A 21,854-nucleotide genomic window follows, 5' to 3' on the forward strand; every position below is an offset into this window, starting at 1 on the left:
GAATACTTTCAAATGACAGATGAAGGGTGAATGCCAACTTTTGAGCTGGAAACAGAGGCAGAAAGTGGGAAAAAAGTTTAAAAGGACCACAAGACTTCCAAGTTACCTCCCCAGTTAGGAATTATTCAAAACTACTTATGATCATGAACAGACATTGGAGTCATAAATTAAGTTTATATCAGAAAGCTCTCAATATGGATGTGAGCTAACCCAGACTGATGTTACTGGCAATTACTACAATACTGGTGGGATGTGGCTGATCTGCTGGATGGCAATTACTGGAGATTCAGGTGGAATGGCTTTGTGCGCTAGAAAATTATTAGAATGAAAAATAATTAATATTTAATTAAAAAAAAAGAAGATGGAGGGGAGGAAGACAAACAGTGATGTAAGTCCATCTGAAGGAATTAGGAAAACTACTACAAAGAAACAGGTATAGGGGAGAAAATAAATGAAATATAAGAGAGAATTTTTGTTTTTAAGGTTTTCTTTTTTTGTATACTTTAATTCCACCATTTCAAGCCAAGACTATACCAACCTCTGCTGGCTTTACAATGGAAGCATCTTCCTCTGAGCATTGTGCCGGGTGGGAGGAGTTAAAAATACAATCTAGCTACGTAAGTTGCGCAGTATGCAACATGCGTATGGGAGATTGTAATTTAACTCCTCCGTCGGTTTTTACTGATGTCCAGCCAGGCACTGTAGGGAGTTGCGGCGTGATGGGGGTGATACCATCAGAGGAGATTAATTCCTGCTTGATGGTGTCAAGGACCACCAACATCTTCTCATGGACGACCAGTGGTCCACCACGGACCACTGGTTGGCGACCGCTGCTTTAGATTATTGGTATTCTTAGTTGAATGCTAAACCTAGGTTGGCTCATATGCTAATTTCTAAGCCCTTGAAGATCACTTCTTATCTTAATGCATTTTGACAGTTTTTCACAGCTAGAGGGTGTTAGTTATAGATAACATTGTGCTCATGTCTGTGGAGTTACCTAGGAGTCAGCACTGATTGGCTAAAATGCAAGTCTGTCAAAAGAACTACAATAAGGGGGCAGTCTGTAGAGGCTTAGATATAAGGTAATCACATAGGTAAAAAGTATATTAATATAACAGTGTTAGTTATGCAAAACTGGGGAATGGGTAATAAAGGGATTATGTATCTTTTTAAACAATAACAATTCTGGAATAGACATTCCCTTTAAGCAAATGATAAATTAAATATCCTTTCTTATCTTATCTTATATCACTTTTACTGACAAGCTTCCCTACCATCCACGTATCTAAATTACTGATGCCTAGGGTTACTTAATACATAAATCTAACATTAAAGGGGCATGAAGCCCAACATTCTTTTTTCATAATTTATATAGAGCATACTATACTCATAATATCAAATGTTATTTGTTCTCTTGCAATCCTCTGTTGAAGAGTAAACCTCAGGAACTGGAACGTACTACTGAGAGTGAACCAAACATATTGTGTGAGCCAATAACAAGAGGAATATATGTGCAGCCACCAATCAGCAGCTAACTCATAGTATTGTATTGCTGTTTCTTAGACTACCTAGGTATGCTTTTTCAACAAAGTATAGATCGGAAAGTTCTTTGTTCTATCTGAATTATGAAGGCTTCATTTTTACTTTACTGTCCCTTTAATTGATTAAGGTTTTTTATTTTCTAATTCTAAAGGCAGCAACCTAAACTACTGAAAGAAGTAATAATGCTGCATCTATATTTACAGACACCATGAATGTTTTTAATTATAATCATCACTAATAAAGCCTCTTTTAGAGAACCTTCATACAACACATCCATCTCTCTCACCAGTAGACCAATCAGATCCATACAAATGTACATGAGTTCTGTATTGTGACAATAATCACAATCTGCTTAAATATTACATTTGGAGGGGAAATGGAAGTTTTCTTTGTATACATAGTACAATTATTTTATACATTGGAATTTAATGTGCAGATGTTGTCTATTTATTTAAGCCAGATATATATATATATATATATATATATATATATATATATATTTGTGTGTGTATATGTATGTATATATATATATATATATATATATATATATATATATATATATATATATATATATATATATATATATATATATTTGTGTATATACATGGAATAATCTATGATTTCTTACAATGATTTTGAAACATAATGAGAGGGAGACTTACTTAGAGAAATTAAATTTTGGGAAGCGTACTGAATTTTTAATGTAAACTGTAAAGTTTTCTGCTTTCCCCAACAAAGGTGTCCTGTTGAGAAAGAGAAAATGACTATTAAACACAGTGTTCACAAGAATTCACATTAACAGTGTGTATGTAGAGCGCACATTCCTATAAACAGTCATTTATTAGATCAAGCATAGCATGACAATATCATCTACCTTCTAATTTTCAAGACATATCAAACTAATAAATACAAATTTTACTTTTTGAATATTTACTTTATTTAACATATAGTAATCTACGATACTTCCCTGGAAAGTCAGACGTTCCATGTGCTAAACAGCCAATGCTGCATTGTTGCTGTTGCAAGCCTGCTTACCACAAGTTAAGAAGAAATGGTTACCTTGTGTGTGTGTGGGGGTTCATTCTGGGTGATTGACAGGCAAGAGCAGGGGCAGGATATTCGTGTGCAATTATATCTGCAGGCAGTGGACAAACAATATCCATTGCTCGCTCAATGCGAAGATGGGTTAAAGGGTTCCCAAGTTGTGAACCTTGTCCTCCTGTCGGTCTGTCTTTTAGCACATGGTGCTCAGAGTCATATCATGCAAAAAATTATTTTCACCAATAAAATGAAAAATAAGAATATTAATTTGTCGCTGCTTATCTTACCAGAACCCAACTGAACAAAAATGCTGGTTTATTCAGAATATGAACTTCCATTATTTAAAAACAAAACACAACATTGTAATATATAGTGAAACCTACTTTTACAAAGAACAGAAAGAAATTCAGGGTATCATGTTTCTTTAAATTATCTCAGGTTAGGTACCATTCAAAAACAAAAAACTGTGATGATAATCTCAACGAAAATCAAAAAAGCAGGAAAATTCTAGTTTCAACTCACTAATAAGGGAAATTCAAAATTACACTCTCTCCCCTCCCCCCTCAAAAAAGTGGATTTTCAAGGGTATGATGGTGCAATCATTTGTCAATTTTTAGGAGAGTTTACGTTTTGAATTTCCATTAAAAAAGAGCTTAAACCTTGAATTTCAATTTCTTAATGTTCTGAAAAAGATGTATGAAATAAAAATAATTACTCAAATATGAAATGGCTGTAACACTTTCCTACACCAAGCAGTTAAAAATACTGGAAAAAAGTAAATACTTTATAGAACTCTCATTTTAAATTAGAATATAAAGTGTATCCTGATTAAGGTAAGATCTTTTGAAATAAAATTAAAAAAAAATAATTATATATATATATATATATATATATATATATATATATATATATATATACTGTATGTGTATGTGTGTATATGTATATATATATATATATATATATATATATATATATATCCATTATTAAAAAAAGACATTTAAAATTAAATAAAAAAAATATATCACAAGATATGTAAACTGTTGTATGTTATAGTATATATCCTTTATCGTATTTTCAGTTGGATTCATTGGGGTCAATTTATTATAGTGCAAGCGGACATGATACGATGTAGCGTATCATGTCCGCTGCACATCGATAAATGCCGACAGCATATGCTGTCGGCATTTATCATTGCACCAGATCTTGTGAACTGCTGGTGCCATACCGCCTCCTGCAGATAGCAGGGGGTGTCAATCAACCCGATCGATGCGTATTCGATCGGGTTGATTTCTGTCCGCCGCCTCAGGGCAGGCGGACAGGTTATAGAGCAGCGGTCTTTAACTCTAATATTGTCTGATTGGTTATGACGTCATTTAGGGTGGGTCACTTTTCTTTGTCCAGATAGGTTTTGGCACTCCATTTAATGTAGCAGCTGTTTGATAGTTAGTATAGCCTGACAAAACCGTGCTGCGACACGGAGAAACGCGTTGCTGGTGGTTTTATTGAATTTTAATAAACATTTTAACCTTTTCTGCTGCTACATTATTTGCCTGCATATGCCAACATAGTCTGCTTGCTGCACGTTTGATGTTAAGCACTCTGTGGATCCCTGGACTCCAGAACTGTTGGATGAGGGTCGTTCTTGTTGTTGTGCCCTGCTGCTGTGCTGGTTGTGAGTCTGCCGGACGACTCTTTGGATCCGGCTTGCCTATTGAGCCCATCTTGTGCTTCACCACATGTGAGTAGGACTACTTACTTCCTATTCCTGCTTGGTTATTTATTGGTCTGTACCATGAGGCCAGGGGCATATCATGGCCTAGGCCAACAAGGCCGGTGCCTAGGGCAGCAGATTTGGGAGGGGCAGCACATATGCCCTATACCCTCTCTTTAAAAGTCAACACACAGTACAGTGAGCAATAAAGTGCCGGCTTTAACAGAGAAGACAAGGCATGTGCGCTGATTAATGTCGCTCTTTACAGGCAGTGCTCCTTTAAACCGTTGCTACATTTGGAGCCGCTGGCATTTTTGCAGGGGAAGTGTTCTTGGTGAGAAACTTGCCCGGGGATATGCTTACAAGGTGAGGCTAGAAGAGATGACCTTGTGCCGATATGCTGCCTCCCCTTGTCAACTGTTTTGGGTCTGCAAGCGCAGTGCTTATTGCAGGTCTTAGTAACTAACAGACTGGATGCGTCTATGCACTGCTTAGATCAGCTTGTGATGTCTAATCATAAACTCTCAGCGCTAATGTATGTTAGTTACTAATAGCTAGCTTTCTCTGCATTCATGAACCCACTAAGTAAATAGTAAACGGACACTTAAAAAGTTTCATTACTTGAATGATGGTAATTACTGTATGTTGTTGCATGTAAAGGCCAGTGATTGTTTCAAAGTGTATTCTTCTTTCTCTCCCTTCCTCTCTCTCTCCTTTCCCTTTCTCCCTCCCACAACTCATTCCCTTCTTTCTTTCCCTCCCTCCCTCTCTCCCTTCTTTCCGTCCCTCCCTCCCTTCTTTCTCTCAACTCCCTCCCTTGCTCCCTTCTTTCACTCCTTTCTTTCCCTCCCTTCTTTCCCTCCCCCCTTTTCTCTTCTCTTCTCTCTCTCTCTCTCTCTCTCTCTCTCTTTCTCTTTCTTTCTCTCTCTCTCTCTCTCTCTCTCTCTCTCTCTCTTTCTCTCTCTCCCTCCCTCCCTTCCTTTTCCTCCCTTTTCTCCCCTTCTATTCTTTTCTCTCCCTTCTCTCATGGAGAAAATGGTATGAGATGCATGCAATTCAACCCATCTGTATGCAAGTGTTTTGCTAGCCCATTTTCTTTTGAATTGTTATGACAAAAAACAATTAAACTAATTTTTTGTTTATTATTTTTTTTTTTACACTGACCTAAAAAATATTAAGGGGAAAAAAGGCCTAAAACCTTTATCGACCTATCCTGCACTGGTACATTACTGGACTGTGATCTTTTGGCACTATTGTGTGCTCTCCCTTGTGTATTGACATTATTCACTCATTTTTTTATTATTTCCTTTTGGGTTATTTTGTTTGCTTTTTGTTCTTAACTTGTTAGTGATTTTAGGGTTGATTGACACCCTCTATATGACCCCTTATATGATCGGGTTGATTGACACCCCCTGCTAGCAGTTGATTGGCTGCAAAATCTACAGGGGGCAGTATTGCACCAGCAGTTTACCAGAACTGCTGGTGCAATGATAAATGATCGTATGCTATAGCGAATCATGTCTGTCTGCACCTATATGAATAGACCACATAGAATTTAATTTTACTGCCTTTTAGTATAACTATTCTAGTGACCTTTATATAACAGACAGGACCAAAGCATGACATGGTTACTTCATTAGTAGAAATAAAACCCTTTCTGCATCTGAAACATTTAACAAAACATATGAAATCATATGTTCTCTTTACTTATTTCTGTCTGAGCTTTTATTTCACTTAAAGAGGCAGTATACACCAATTTTCATTTAAATGCATGGAATAGACACTACTATAAAGAATAATATGCACAAATAATGATGTAAAAATCCTGTATAAAACCTTTAAAAACTTAGAAGCTCCCAATTTAACACTGTTAGTGAGATAAGCTTGGAACACCCACTGAAAAGAGGCTGATAGCAGAACCTCCCCCTCCCCTGCATATGAAAAGACCCATTATGCAAACAGAAGCAGTCTGAAGTCTGTATACATCAGTATACATCTAAAACTTTAGGGCTTGGTTAGGAGTCTGAAAATCAGCACAATGTTACTTAAAAATAAACAAAACTATACACATTAGAGGCTGGACACACAGAAGAAAGGTGAACTCAGCGGCATCCTCTTTAAAGTGCATGTAAAGTCAACCAAATAGCGATGCATCAAAGTGTTTAATTCCCAAAATAAAGGTTAGTTTCATTCATCATATTTTACTAAGATCGAAATTAAAGTCAAAATATCTATTATTACTTGCTATTGTTTTCGCCGATTCCTCCGCCTGCAATTTTGGTCCCACTTTTCTTATTTGATTGACACTTCGCTTTCTTAATGTTTTTTTCTTCCCCGGGGCGTCAGGATCGTTGTTCAACACGTCACTTTTTTTAAATGCGCATGCGTGAACTACTCAATGACGTAGCATACTCCATGCTCGTCCTCGAGTGTCGCATGCGCAATACCGAATAATTCTCATTTATTCTTAGACCGTGAGATCACTTGCAAGTAAGTATCGTTCGCTACGGCAAATGCGCTCGAACTGTGAGTGATCTATGTAATTTGGTATCAGGAGTAAAAGAATGGTACACATCTATGTAATATGCTATCCTGACCTATATAATGTATGAGTTATCTATATTATACGATATTCCAAAAGAATTCCGATATCAGAGCGTTGGTTATTACAAGCACTAAACACTTACACTACTTGCTCGCAAAGTACTCAATGAATAGAAACATTCATTGAATACTTTGTTTATCTTATCCTTACGTAGTTGAAGCGCATGCGCAAAGGGAAAGGAGGTGCCACGCTTTCTAGAGTTTGGATCGCTATACGCATCCGCGTTTGCTCCGTAACTTTTTAAATGCATGCGCAAATGTCGGCCCTGCTCGTGAACGAGCTTCAGACTAACGTCACGGAGTGGGCGTAAAATATTGAAATGAGGCATCGGATATCGGGCTGCAATCCAGGAAGAAGACGGGTGGGAGGAGTTGAGTGCTTACAACGGAGATAAGTTCAAAATTAAATAAAAGTATATTCCTTTTCTTTTTTATATTTTTATTAATGCGGTTTCACTATTTTTAACATTGTGAGCTAGTATGTTGAATTTTAACAAGTAAAATTTACATTCACTTTAAGTTCTCCATCCTCACAAGTTCCTGTTATATGGTACCTCTTAATTCTGTACTGAATGAACTCCATTGAGGGTTGTTAGTGAATCTACCCCACTCACTTCCTGTCCCACCTCTATCCAGTTAACTAAGAAAATGTGTTAAACTTGAGGAGGTAAAATGTTTCCTAGCAACATAAGTATGCTAGTTTTACCTTTGGCCACTTATTAGATTGTAAAGGGATTTTCTATTGTAAAAATAGAATGCTCCGTTTCATTAGACCATTTTTTTTAACAAACTCCCTTCTTTTAAGATTAGAGGATCCTATAATTATAAAATATTTCAGTTTGAAGCAAATATAAAATAAAACGTATTGAAGCAAATATAAAATAAAACTTAATTTTGTCTTGGATTAACTTGTAATTCAAAATACTTCTGAATGTTGTAAATTTAGAGGGATATGGAAGTAAAAAAATAATAATCATGATTCAGATAAAGAATGCAATAAAAAAACTTTTAAATTTACTTTGTTTTTATTGTATCCTTCGTTGAAAGTATACTTAGATATTTCCAGCAGCACGGAAAGCTGTTTTCATCTTTTTTAAAATTTGTGTGCCCTATCTGAATAAGGAAAGCTTAATTTTGATTTCAAATATTAGATGAAATACTACTTAAAGGGACATTAAACACTTTGAGATGGTAATATAAAATGATAAATCGTATATATATAGAGAGAGAGAAAAAACTTTGCAATATACTTCCACTATATTTATTTTGTCCCCTTTTCCTGTAATTCTATTCTGAAATTGTGAGCTTTTCAGTTCCTGTTAGAAATGGAAGTGCAGAACTATTCCACACAGTCATTGGCTGCACACTCAAGTGACCTATTTATAACTGTTCCTAATTGGCCACAGCAGAGAAGGTAACCTAAGTTACAACATGGCAGCTCCCATTGGTCTTAAGACCGCTGCTCCATAACTGGTCCGCCTGCTCTAAGGCTGCGGACATCAATCCGCCCAATCCTATACGATCGGGCTGATTGACACCCCCTGCTAGCGACCGATTGGCTGCAAATCTGCAGGGGGCGGCATTGCACAAGCAATTCACAAGAACTGCTTGTGCAATGATAAATGCCAACAGCGTATGTTGCCGGCATTCATCGATGTCTGTGGGACATGATCCGCTGAGCGGATCATGTCGGACAGACTGATGATAAATCGGCCCCTAAATGTGATTCAAACCAACTATATAAAACTTCACTTACTGAATTATAACTATACTATGACATACAATTATCTGACTTAGTATATAACGACAGAAGGGAAACTTAAAAGATACTGAGTGTTTATACAGTAGTAGAAATCGATTGGAGACCGGAATTTACAGTGTACTATTTAGCACTGCCATTATATTTAGATTGATTCAGGCATTAGTTATCTTCACATTCCCATCTTTAATCAATTTAAAATAAGTTTTAACCTTTTCCCAGCCGTAAAATAGTCTTGGATCATAGTGCTAAATTTGCATCTTCTCTTTTTGGATCTTTTTAAAAAAAAAAAAAAAAAAATCTTCTTATTTTGATTTCATGTTCCATTAAAAAAATTGGGCAAGAGAATTGTAATGTTAGAACCAGTGAGGCCTAGTCAACCCCATTCATTAGTGAAGCACCCTCAATCCTGGAAAGTGCAAAATGCTTGAACTTTGAAGTCTGTAATTTTTCTTTTAACATCCAGTGCTATACCGAGGGCAATAAGAGAGGTAAATTAGGAAGAATGGAGGGTATGGATAAAGGCAGGAAAAGGTAGTAGAAAATAAGGTCTACCATTTGCAAAACGTAATTTCTTTCATGTAAGTGGCAAGAGTCCATGAGCTAGTGACGTATGGGATATACATTCCTACCAGGAGGGGGCAAAGTTTCCCAAACCTCAAAATGCCTATAAATATACCTCGCACCACACACATTTTTACAAACTTTGACTACTATGGAGGTGGTGAAGTAAGTTGTGCTTGGTTTCTTCTGTGATAGGCGCTTCTAAGCATTACGAAGCCCAATTCCTCTCAGAGTACAGTGTTTGTCAGAGGGATGTGAAAGGAGTTTTTGCCTGTTGATTTAGTGGTTTCACCCATGGGAAATCCTTTCAAAAACTCTCTGTAATCGGTCACAGGGGTTCATCTCCTGCCTCCATTTTCAGATCAACGTTATACTCCTATACCATTATCTCTGCTGATATTTTTCAGTACTGGTTTGGCTATCTGCTATATGTGGATGGGTGTCTTCTGGTTAGTATGTATCTTTTTAAGACACTTTCAGCTATGTTTGGCACTTTATGTTATAAAGTTTTAAATATTTGTGTTTACTTATATTTGCCAAGAGTCAGGTCTATGTATATTTCCCTTTTCTGCAGTCTATCAGTTTCAGTATGGAATTTGGGAAGATTATTTTTCTTACCTGGGGTTAAGTTTTTTCCAAAATTTGACTTTATTTTCCAAAATTTCTGCAGGCGATCTAGGCTCACAAGGACACAAAATGCCGTTCTTTATGGCGTCATTCTTGGTGCGAATAATTTTTGACGCGGAATTGCATTTAGGGTGACCCAAGTTTTGTCATTTCCTGCGTCTTTGTTGACGTAAGTTATTTTAGCACGAAGTCGAGCTTGTTGTGACACGAGTTGCGTCATTTCCTGTTGTTAGCCTTGGTGCCAATTTTTTTTGGGGGAACTTCCTTTTGCGTCATACTTGGCGTCAAAAGTTTTTGTATATTACCCCTTTTCCTTTACTGCTTCTGTTTTTTCAAAGAACCATATTGCTTTTTACTTTAACATAAACATTTTTTTCCCATTCCTGAAACTGCTATATGAGGAAATTGGATATTTTGTTTAAATGTTGTTTTTTCTTTTTACATTTTACAAGATGCCTCAGTCTGATTCTGCCTGATGTTGCTGTAGAAATCATGCTGCATGAACACAGTTATACCAAAGCTAAGTGTGTCTGTTGTAAATTAACTTATGTTATTTCTTCAGCTCAATTATGTAGCATCTGTCATGATAAACTTTTGCATGCAGATAATATTTCTATAAGTACTAACATATTGTCTGTTGTTCCTTCAACGTCTAATGTACCTAATATTCCTGCAGATGTTAAAGATTATATTGCTGCAGCTATAGATAAGGCTATGTCTGCTATTCCGCATTCAAATAAACGTAAAAGGTCTTTTAAAACTTCTCATGTTTCTGATTAAATTTGTATTTACCGACAGCATAATGTAATGTCCTCTGCTGATGAGGATTCCTCTAGTTCAGAGGATCCTGATTCAGATTTTGAAATTGACAAATCTTCCTATCTGTTTAAGATTGATTATATTCGCTCTTTGTTAAAAGAAGTTCTGGTTACTATGGGTATTGAAGAGTCTAGTCCTCTTGATAAAAAAAAAAACAGTAAATGTTTAAATTCTGTTTTTAAACCTCCTAAGGTTGCTCCTGAGGTTTTTCCTATTCCAGATGCTGTTTCTGATATGATTACTAAAAAATGGTCTAGGTCTGGTTCTTCTTTTAATCCTTCTTCTAGGTATAAGAAGTTGTATCCTTTACCTGTGGCTAATTTGGAGTTTTGGGAAAAAGTCCCTAAGGTTGATGGGGCTATTTCCACTCTTGCCAAACGTACTACTATTCCTATGGAAGATAGTACTTCTTTTAAGGATCCTTTAGATAGAAAGATTGAATCTTATTTAACCCCTTAACGACCAAGGACGTACGCCATACGTACTAAAAAAAAAATACAGTTAATGACCAAGGACGTATGGCGTACGTCCTTGGTCTGGAAAGCAGCTAGAAGCGATCCTGCCCGCTTCCAGCCGCTTTCCGGTTATTGCAGTGATGCCTCGATATCGAGGCATCCTGCAATAACCCCCCTTGGCCTTCCGATGCAGAGAGAGACACTCTGTGGCCCTCTCTGCACAGGACATCGATGGCCGGTATCGGTGGGTGGGAGCTTACATGGGAGGCGAGTGGGCGGCCATCGATGGGCCATGTGACGTCGAGGGGGGCGGGATCGTGGGCGGGGCCGTCAGGGGGCGTGCACAAGGGGGCGGGGGCGGGCGTGTGCACAGGGTGGATGCAGGTGGGAACAGTTACACTACAGAAAAAAATTAAAAAAGTTGGGTAAAAGAAAAATAAAATAAAAATCGAAGTGATCTGGGAGGTGGAGGGGGGTTGTTCTTTGGGGGGGGAAGCTACACTACAGAAAAAAAATAAAAAATAATAAAAAGGCATTTTTTTGCAGAAACTGGGTACTGGCAGACAGCTGCCAGTACCCAAGATGGCTCCCAGTAAGGTAGAGGGGGAGGGTTAGAGAGCTGTTTGGGGGGATCAGGGAGGTTGGGGGCTAAGGGGGGAATCCTACACATCAGCATATGTAAATATGCTAAAAAATATACATTGTTTTTTAAAATACCTTTTATTTTAGTACTGGCAGACTTTCTGCCAGTACTTAAGATGGCGAGGAAAATTGTGGGGTGGGGGAGGGAAGAGCACTGTTTGGGAGGGATCAGGGGGTCTGATGTGTCAGGTGGGAGGCTGATCTCTACACTAAAGCTAAAATTAACCCTGCAAGCTCCCTACAAGCTACCTAATTAACCCCTTCACTGCTAGACATAATACACTTGTGATGCGCAGCGACATTTCGTGGCCTTCTAATTACCAAAAAGCAACGCCAAAGCCATATATGTCTGCTATTTCTGAACAAAGGGGATCCCAGAGAAGCATTTACAACCATTTGTGCCATAATTGCACATGCTGTTTGTTAATAATTTCAGTGAGAAAACTAAAGTTTGTGAAAAAGGGAACGATTTTTTTTTTATTTGATTGCATTTGGCGGGGAAATGGTGGCATGAAATATACCAAAACAGGCCTAGATCAATACTTTTGGTTGTCTACTACACTACACTAAAGCTAAACTTAACCCTACAAGCTCCCTAATTAACCTCTTCACTGCTTGGCATAATACACGAGTTGTGCACAGTGGCATTTCGTGGCCTTCTAATTACCAATAAGCAATGCCAAAGCCATATATGTATGCTATTTATGAACAAAGCGGATCCCAGAGAAGCTTTTACAACCATTTGTGCCATAATTGCACAGGCTGTTTGTAAATAATTTCAATGAGAAACCTAAAATTGTGAAAAAGTGAACGATTTTGTTTTATTTGATCGCATTTGGCGGTGAAATGGTGGCATAAAATATACCAAGATGGGCCTAGATCAATTCTTGGGGTTGTATACTACACTAAACTAAAGCTAAAATTAACCCTAGAAGCTCCCTACATGCTACCTAATTAACCCCTCCACTGCTGGGCATAATACACGTGTGGTGCACAGTGGCATTTAGCGGCCTTCTAATTACCAAAAAAAAAATGCCAAAGCCATATATGTCTGCTATTTATGAAAAAAGGGGATCCCAGAGAAGCATTTACAACCATTTGTGTCATAATTGCACAAGTTGTTTGCAAATAATTTCAGTGAGAAACCTAAAGTTTGGGGAAAAAATTATGAAAAAGTGAACAATTTTTTTTTATTTGATCTCATTTGGCAGTGAAATGATGGCATGAAATATACCAAAAGGGGCCTAGATCAATACTTTGGGTTGTCTTCTAAATAAAAATATATACATGTCAATGGATATTCAGGGATTCCTGAAAGATATCAGTGTCCCAATGCAACTAGCGCTAATTTTGAAAAAAAGTGGTTTGGAAATAGCAAAGTGCTACTTGTACTTATTGCCCTATAACTTGCTAAAAAAGGAAAGAACATGTAAACATTGGGTATTTCTAAACTCAGGACAAAATGTAGAAACTATTTAGCATGGGTGTTTTTTGGTGGTTGTAGATGTGTAACAGATTTTGGGGGTCAAAGTTAGAAAAAAGTGTGTTTTTTTCAATTTTTTCCTCATATTTTATCATTTTATTATAGTAAATTATAATATATGATGAAAATAATGATATCTTGAGAAAGTCCATTTAATGGCGAGAAAAACGGTATATAATATGTGTCGGTACAGTAAATGAGTAAGAGGAAAATTACAGCTAAAAACAAAGACCGCAAAAATGTAAAAATATCCTTGGTCCCAAATGGACAGAAAATGGAAAAGTGCTGTGGGCATTAAAGGGTTAAGGAAAGCTTATTTGTATTTTGGTTATATTCTTAGACCTGCCATTTCTATGTCTGATGTGGCTGCTGCTTCAACTCTTTGGTTGGATAATTTAGCTCGTCAGGTTGAAGATGATGATTTATTCAGCATTATTCTTCTGCTTCAACATGCTAATCATTTTATTTGTGATGCTATATTTGACATTATTACAATTGATGATAAATCTATGTCTTTGGCTATTTTAGCCAGAGGAGCTTTATGGCTTAAATCTTGGAATGCTGACATGGAGTAAGAATCTATTTGGTTCTCAATTGGATTCTATTATTTCTACTATTACTGGGGGTAAAGGTGTTTTTTTTACCTCAAGATAAAAAGTCTAAAGGTAAATTTAAGGCTCTGAATCGTTTTCGTTCCTTTCGTCAGAATAAGGAACAAAAGTCAACTACTTCCCCTAAGGCCTCTGGTTCCAATTGGAGACCATCTTCAAATTGGAATAAAACCAAGCCTTATAAGAAACCAAATCCAGTCCCTAAGACTGCATGAAGGTGCGGCCCTCAATCCAATTCAACTGGTGGGGGGCAAATTTAAATGATTTCAGGAAATTTGGTCAGGTTCCGTTCAGCATCGGTGGATTCAGAATATTGTATCTTAAGGGTATCAAATAGGTTTCAGAGTAAGACCTCCTGTGAGAAGATTCTTTCTCTCGCATGTTCCAACAAATCCTGTGAAAGCTCAGGCTTTTCTGAAGTGTGTTTCAGATCTAGAGCTTTTAGGGGTGATTGTTCCAGTTCCTCTAAAGGAACAGGGTTTGGGGTTCTATTCAAATCTATTCATTGTCCCAAAGAAAGAGAATTCTTTCAGACCTGTTCTGGATCTGAAACTTTTAAATCATTTTGTAAGAGTACCAACTTTCAAGATGGTGACTATAAGGACTACTCTGCCTTTTGTTCAGCAAGGGCATTTTATGTCCACAATAGACCTACAGGATGCTTATCTTCATATTCCAATTCATCCAGACCATTATCGGTTTCTAAGATTCTCTTTTCTAGACAAGCTTTACCAGTTTGTTGCTCTTCCATTTGTTTGCAGGATCAATTTACAAAAGAGTTTCTTGATTCCTCAGACAAAGGTCACTTTTATGGGTTTCCAGATAGATTCCGTGTCCATGACTTTGTCTTTAACCGACAAGAGATGAATGAAATTGGTATTAGCTTGTCTAAACCTTCAGTCTCGATCATTCCCTTCAGTGGCTATGTGCATATAGGTTTTAGGTCTCATGACCAAAAGAGGGGCCTCTTTTGTTTGTCCTTCCTGGACTGTGATCTCAACAGATGCTAGTCTCACAAGTTGGGGAGCTGTCTGGGGGTCTCTGACTGCACAAAGAGTTTGAAAACCTCAAGAGGCGAGGTTACCAATCAATATTTTAGAACTCTGTGCTATCTTCAGAGCTCTTCAGACTTAGCCTCTGTTAAAGAGAGAACTTTTTATTTGTTTTCAGACAGACAATATCACAACCGTGGCATATGTCAATCATCGGGGGGGGGGGGGGGGGGTCGCAGCTCTTTAGCAATGAAAGAAGTTTCTTGGATACTTTCTTGGGCGGAATCCAACTCTTGTCTAATCTCTGCGATTCATATTCCAGGAGTAGAAAATTGGGAAGCGGATTATCTCAGTCGTCAAGACTTTGCATCCGGGGGAATGGTCTCTCTATTCAGATGTGTTTCATGAGATTGTACAAATGTGGGGTCTTACAGAGATAGATTTGGTGGCCTCTTGTTTGAACAAGAAACTTCCCAGATATTTTTCCAGATCCAAGGATCCTCAGGCAGAGATGATGAATGCATTAGCAGTTCCTTGGTTTTACCAACCTGCTTACATTTTTTCACCTCTAGTTCTTTTTCCAAGACTGATCTCCAAGATCATTATGGAACAATCTCATGTGTTTCTGATAGCACCAGCATGGCCTCACAGTTTCTGGTATGCAGATCTTGTCCGGATGTTCAGTTGCCAGCTTTGGCCACTTCCTTTAAGGCCAAACCTTATGTCTCAAGGACCATTTTTCCATCAGCATCTCAAATCTCTAAATTTTAAGGTATGGAAATTGAACGCTTAGTTCTTAGTCGTAGAGGTTTCTCTGACTCAGTGATTAACACTATGTTACAGGCTCGTAAGTCTGTTTCAAGGAGGAGTTATTATCAGGTTTGGAAAGATTGCTAAACTTCCTGATATTCATTGTTTTGTTCATGCTTTGGTTCGCATCAAACCTGTTAAGTTTATTTCTCCTCCTTGGAGTCTTGATTTGGTTCTAAGGATTTTGCAGGCTTCTCCATTTGAGCCTATGCATTCTTTAGATATTAAACTACTTTCTTGGAAAGTGTTATTTCTTTTGGCTATCTCTTCTGCTAGAAGAGTTTATGAGTTGTCGGCTCTCTCTTGTGAGTCTACTTATCTGATATTCCATAAAGATAAAGCGGTTTTACAAACTTCGTTTAAATTCTTACCTAAAGTTGTGAATTCTAACAACATTAGTAGGGAAATTGTTGTTCCTTCTTTGTGTCCTAATCCTAAGAATTCTCTTGAGAAATTTTTCCAGGTTTTTTCTTACTCCTTTTTACACCTCACTACTTGTCTATACGTGAAATCTGAGTTATGTGTGTGTTGGAAGGTGTATTTATAGGCATCTTGAGGTTTGGGAAACTTTGCCCCCTCCTGGTAGGATTGTATATCCCATATGTCACTAGCTCATGTACTCTTGCCACTATGAAAGAAATTAATTTATCAGGTAAGTTCTTACATAAATTATATTATTTAGGCTTATGGTCAACTTTTTAGCACAACCCAAATGTTATGGGCTAGAGTTGAAACTGGCTGCATATGAAGAAATAATACAGTAGTGGCAAGACACAGAGAACAAGTGTTAAGCACAATTACATTTTTGTTTATAAGCTTGTCTAGAATTCATGCAGTTCTTGAGGTTTAATGAAGGCGTCTGGTGGGAAGTCACATGTGGCACAGGTATAAAGGTATCTGTGCTTTTTTACATATAAACTATTTAATTATTTTTTTTAAATAAACAGGTTAGAAAAGCACACTATATACTACACTGACTTTAAGATGAACCATACTGGTTGACATAATATCCTGTTATGTAAGCTCCCTTAAAGGGACACTGAACCCAAATTTTTTTCTTTCATGATTCAGATAGAGCATGCAATTTTAAGCAACTTTCTAATCTACTCCTATTATCAATTTGTCTTTATGCTCTTGGTATCTTTATTTGAAAAGCAAGAATGTAAGTTTAGAAGCCGGCCAATTTTTGGTTCACAACCTGGGTTGTTCTTGCTGATTGGTGGATAAATTCACCTACTAATAAAGAAGTGCTGTCCAGGGTCTGGACCAAAAATTGGCTGGCTCCTTAGCTTAGATTCTTTCTTTTTAAAATAAAGATAGCAAGAGAATGAAGAAAAATTCATAATAGGTGTAAATTAGAAAGTTGCTTAAAATTGTATGCCCTTTCTGAATCATTAAAAAAAAATTGGGTTCAGTATCCCTTTAAATTGCATGCTAGACCAAAGAGCTACCACAGTAGCTTAGAACACATTTAATGTTAAACTTACTTTGGCCTCTTTCTCTTTTCCAAGGGGCACCAAGCAAAGATTTCACAAATACCTGTTGTGTTAACTTCTCCAGTCTTCAAGCAGCGCCCAGTTTTAACACCTAAAATTACATTCAATATTGTTACATACAGAATTATTAAAAACACAAGTATCTATCTATCTATCTATCTATCGCCATCAATTATCTATATATCAATCAAAAAATTGCAAAACTGAATATAACAGTTGATCTTGGTTGTGCTAGGAAATATTTGTGTTGTTACCAGGTTTATGAAAGAAAAACTGGGACAAAAGTAGTAGAAAGTAGAAAAAGAGACAGCAAGGTCAAGTTCTCAAATAAGTGGGGCATTTGAGATCTTTCACTAAGTTATAGCTTAACATAATTTGGGGATGAGCACAGGGATGCCCGAGTACAGGTGAGATCATGAGTGGTTAAGACAATTATCCACCTTATCTGAAGATTCTAAAATCCTGACCTTCTGGGATGTCCTTGGGACTAGAGTTGAGAAACACTGGCATATTTAACTTTGGACAAAAGTAGAAGGGATAGAACAAAAAGCACTTTGTATGATTAAAAAAAATACAGTAATCAGTATACACTACCCCTTTTATAATAAAGGTACCAGGGTTATCACTATACCACCCTTTGTGCAGCAGGGTCATGATATAATGGTAGCGAATTTTCATGCTGGGGGTCATGGAGAGGGTCATTTCACTGGGACCAGTGCTGTTGTGGATTCCCAGGATGTTAAAGGTTGTGGAGTGCTCATTTTAAATGCTGTGGGGGTTAAAGGTCATTGGGAGGGTCAGGTTGGGTGACACCTATGGGGTGGATGGTTCCATAAGAAGTGCTGGTGGGCATGATTTCCAGTGGTTGGGTGTGAAGTAGTAGCAGTGTCTAAGGATGCTCTAACTTGGTGGTAGAGATGGTGGAGTGCATTGCAATTAGAATTAGAATTTTGGTCATGGTTCCAGAGGTTTAGGGATTAATTCAGTTGGTTTATTAAAGGGTTAAGTACAATAATGTTGCATTTAGAGATGTATTGTTGTGTTAATGGGACAGTCAACACCTGAATTTGTGTTATTTAAAAAGATAGCTAATCCCTTTATTACGCATTCCCCAGTTTTGCATAACCAACACATTTATATTAATACATGTTTTACCTCTGTAATTACCTTGTATCTAAGCCTCTGCAGACTGCCCCCTTATTTCAGTTCATTTGACAGACTTTCATTTTAGCTCACTCCTCTGTAAATTCACATTCAATGTTATCTATGTGAAACACATGAACTAATGCCCTCTAGTGATGAAAAACTGTCAAAATGCATTCAGATTAGAGGCGGCCTTCAAGGTCTAAGAAATTAGCATATTAACCTCCTAGGTTTATCTTTCAACTAAGAATACCAAGAGAACAAAGCAAACTTGGTGATAAAAGTACATTGGAAAGTTGTTTAAAATAACATGCCCTATTTGAATCATGAAAGTTTTTTCTGGACTTGACTGTCACTTTAATTGTTTGGTAAGGCAGTGATTAAGGGGATGTATTAGTGCATATAAAGCCGATTTTTTAAATAAATGTACATAATTTGTTTCCAAGATTAAAGGGACATAAACCCCAAAATTTTTCTCTCATGATTCAGATAGAGCATACAAATTTTAAACAACTTTCCAATTTACTTCTATTATTACATTTTAATGTTATCCTTTGTTGAAAAGCAGGAAGTTAAGTTCAGGAGTGTGCACGAGTCTGCAGTACTATATGGTAGCAGGTTCACAACAATGTTATACATTAGCAAGAGCACTAGATGGTGGTACTATTTCCTGTCATGTAGTGCTCCAGATATGTGCACACTACCTATCTAGATGTCTCTTCAACAAAGAATAACAAGAGAATGAAGCAAATCTGATAATATAAGTAAAGTGTAAACTTATTAAAAATTGTATTCTCTGTCTGAATCATGAAAGAAAAAAAAACTGTGTTTCTTGTCCCTTTAAAGCAGTGTTTCTCAACCACGGTTCTCAAGTACCCCCAACAGGCCGGGTTTTCATTGTAGCTAAACTTGAGCACAGGTGAGATAACCAGCTGAGCAGTAACCATGGTTACTAACTGCTCTCACCCATCAGCTGATTATTTCACCTGTGCTCTAGTTCAGCTATAATGAAAACATGGCCTGTTGGGGGTACTTAAAGGGAGATGAATCCTACAATTTTTCTTTCATGATTCAGATAGTCGAGAATACATTTTTAAACAACTTTCCATTTTACTTCTATTATTTAATTTGCATCATTCTCTTATTATCCTTTGCTGAAAGCTTTATCTTGGCATGCTCAGGAGCAGCAAATAACCTAGGTTCTAGCTGCTGATTGGTGCCTGCATATATATATTCCGATTGTCATTGGGTCACCTATGTGTTCAGTTAGCAACCAGTAGTGCATTGCTGCTTTTTCAACAAATAATACCAAGAGAATTAAACACATTAGATTAGTAAATTAGAAAGTTGTTTAAAAATGTATTCTCTATCTGAATCATGAAAGAAAAATTTGAGTTTCATGTCCCTTTAAGAACCGTGGTTGCGAAACACTGCTTTAAAGTACACAAAAAAGGCTCACAACTTAATCAGTAACTAGCCCATCATATGGCAAACTCTGTTGTTGAAACATTTTTTATCTGGACAAGTAGAGAGCAAGGACATAGAGGTTTTTATTGGCACTTCTCTTACTTCACAAATCAATAAATGAACCAACTTGGCTTCCTCTACAGTTTTATTGCTTTTCTACTCACAATAATATAACTGTGCAAATAAATCGAAGTAAAGCAAGCACTATAGAGACAGTTATTTAATTAAAGCAAATGTATTTGTACCATGGCCAGCTATAACTGGTTCTCCCTTTGGGCAGTCAATGTTTTTGAAGCACACAGCATCAGGGATTCCATAATTCTGCAGAAACAAGAGTTAAAATGTTAGTATATATTATTTATTAAGTATATATAAACACTTGCTAACTGATATCAATATCAAAGTGCTAAGCAAGGAAAGAAAGCAATTCTATTCTCCAAATATTTCATTACTCCGAAGATGCTCTTAATAATTCAATTCAATATCTGTTCCTTTTTTTAAACGCTGTGTTAATGTGAGAGATAGAATGTAACGAAGAATCTGATACAGGCTGTAAATAGGAAGGGATCAGGGAATATGTCGCTATCAGAAACCAAAAAGATACAGAGATTTTTCATTTCAAGTAAGATGTGACATAGGTTGTTTGAATGCATTTTCCCAGCATGTTTTCAATGGTTTGTTTTTTAAAAAAAAAAATAGTTATCCAATTCATCAGAAAAAGCTTTTATGTGTGATTTTGTTGTTATCTTATTAAGGGCTAGATTACGGATGACAATAAGGGCTATATCGAGGCTCTTTGTACGTGTCAGGTTAGTGTGACTTCAGAGCTCTGGTTAAAGGGACTTTAAACACTTGTATTTATGTTGTTTTGTTTTTTAATTCATAATGTTTCTTTTGTTTTTTTAAATGCAATTCGCTATTTATTTTTATTATATGTTTACTTTTTTTTTTCATTTTTTAAATTTACTTCACTTTCTGTCCGCTCCGTGCAGACATGGCAGAAAGTTATGTAGACAAACCCGGAAGTCTCTGCTTTGCTGTGAGCGCGCACGTATGTAGAGTTGTAGACACTAGACAGCACACTCTGCGCACAGCATAACTAAAACTACTGCTGATAAAGTGTTTTTCCCTAAATAATATCTTTTGAACTTGCCTCATCTGTAAGCTAATAATTAATTATCATTTTTAAAACCAAAATGTATTTACTCTATTTTTTAATCATACTTGTTGTAGTGCGAGTGAAAGAGGGACCGCCCAACACACTGCTCAGGGAGACAGCTGCTGTCTCATAAATATACTCTTATCTTTTACCCCTCTGTTTTTTCTATCCAAGCTTCCGGAGTCCCGCTCAGTTTATTGCACATCTTATGCAGCTCACGCTCTCTATGCACCTCATGTCATGCCCGGACTGACCCTAGGGCATACCGGGCATTTGCCCTGTGGGCTGCGGCTGCCTTAGCCCCCACCCACTATTACACACTGAGTGATTTTAGCTAGCCCCAAAATGTTATATTTATGTGATTGGTAGGGCTGTGGGGATGCCGGTAGCCTTAGCCCCGCACACACACTGACTAGGCTGGACTACTGTACTGCAGTCACAGACACACTGTATGTGTAACACATGTGTGGGTCAAGCAGGAGCTAAAGCACAGAAGAGTATGGGCTGCGGCTGTGTATGACATGTGATGTGGAACACTGCAGTGCTGGAGTTCGGCTTGGCAGTTGCCCCCAAAGCTTTAGTGAGTAAGAGCACTGAGCAGCAGCCAGTCAGATCCAGGCACTGTGCAGTGAACGATACTGGCATTTGTGCTGGGGAGGAATCATTGTGATCTTATATTGTAGTCATTTTCTTTCTCCTCATAGCAGCTGTGCCTGAGCTGTGATCGGCACTGCTGCTTGTTTACACAGGAAGTGTTGCCTTAGAAACTTCCCTCCTCCCTACACTTCCCCCTTGTGCGGTGCTGTGTGATCCTCCAGCAGTAGGAGAGAAGTCTATGAAGGTAAGATGAGTACAGCACATACACACAGGGTCTTTAGCTGCAGGATGGAAACCCAGCACACCACAGATGAGCAGCATTGTGTTCCTTG

The 21,854-nt window shown here is 37.4% G+C and overlaps 1 protein-coding gene across 4 annotated transcripts in view; it reads right to left on the reverse strand.

Moving 5' to 3' along the window:
- The window catches only part of P2RX5 (purinergic receptor P2X 5), a 161,937-nt gene that overhangs the window by 22,325 nt on the left and 117,758 nt on the right, over positions 1-21,854 (reverse strand). For 3 of the 4 annotated variants that reach the window (XM_053706099.1, XM_053706098.1, XM_053706101.1), the window contains exons 4-6: positions 20,012-20,087; positions 17,148-17,247; positions 2,205-2,285 (exon numbers count right to left, since the gene is read on the reverse strand). In XM_053706099.1, coding sequence (XP_053562074.1) covers positions 2,205-2,285; positions 17,148-17,247; positions 20,012-20,087 — 257 coding nt within the window. The remainder of the gene's footprint in view (positions 1-2,204; positions 2,286-17,147; positions 17,248-20,011; positions 20,088-21,854) is intronic. The other variant, XM_053706100.1, reaches the window with a different exon arrangement.

The sequence above is a fragment of the Bombina bombina genome, chromosome 3 (genome assembly GCF_027579735.1).
Source record: "Bombina bombina isolate aBomBom1 chromosome 3, aBomBom1.pri, whole genome shotgun sequence".
NCBI classification, from domain to species: Eukaryota; Metazoa; Chordata; class Amphibia; order Anura; family Bombinatoridae; genus Bombina; species Bombina bombina.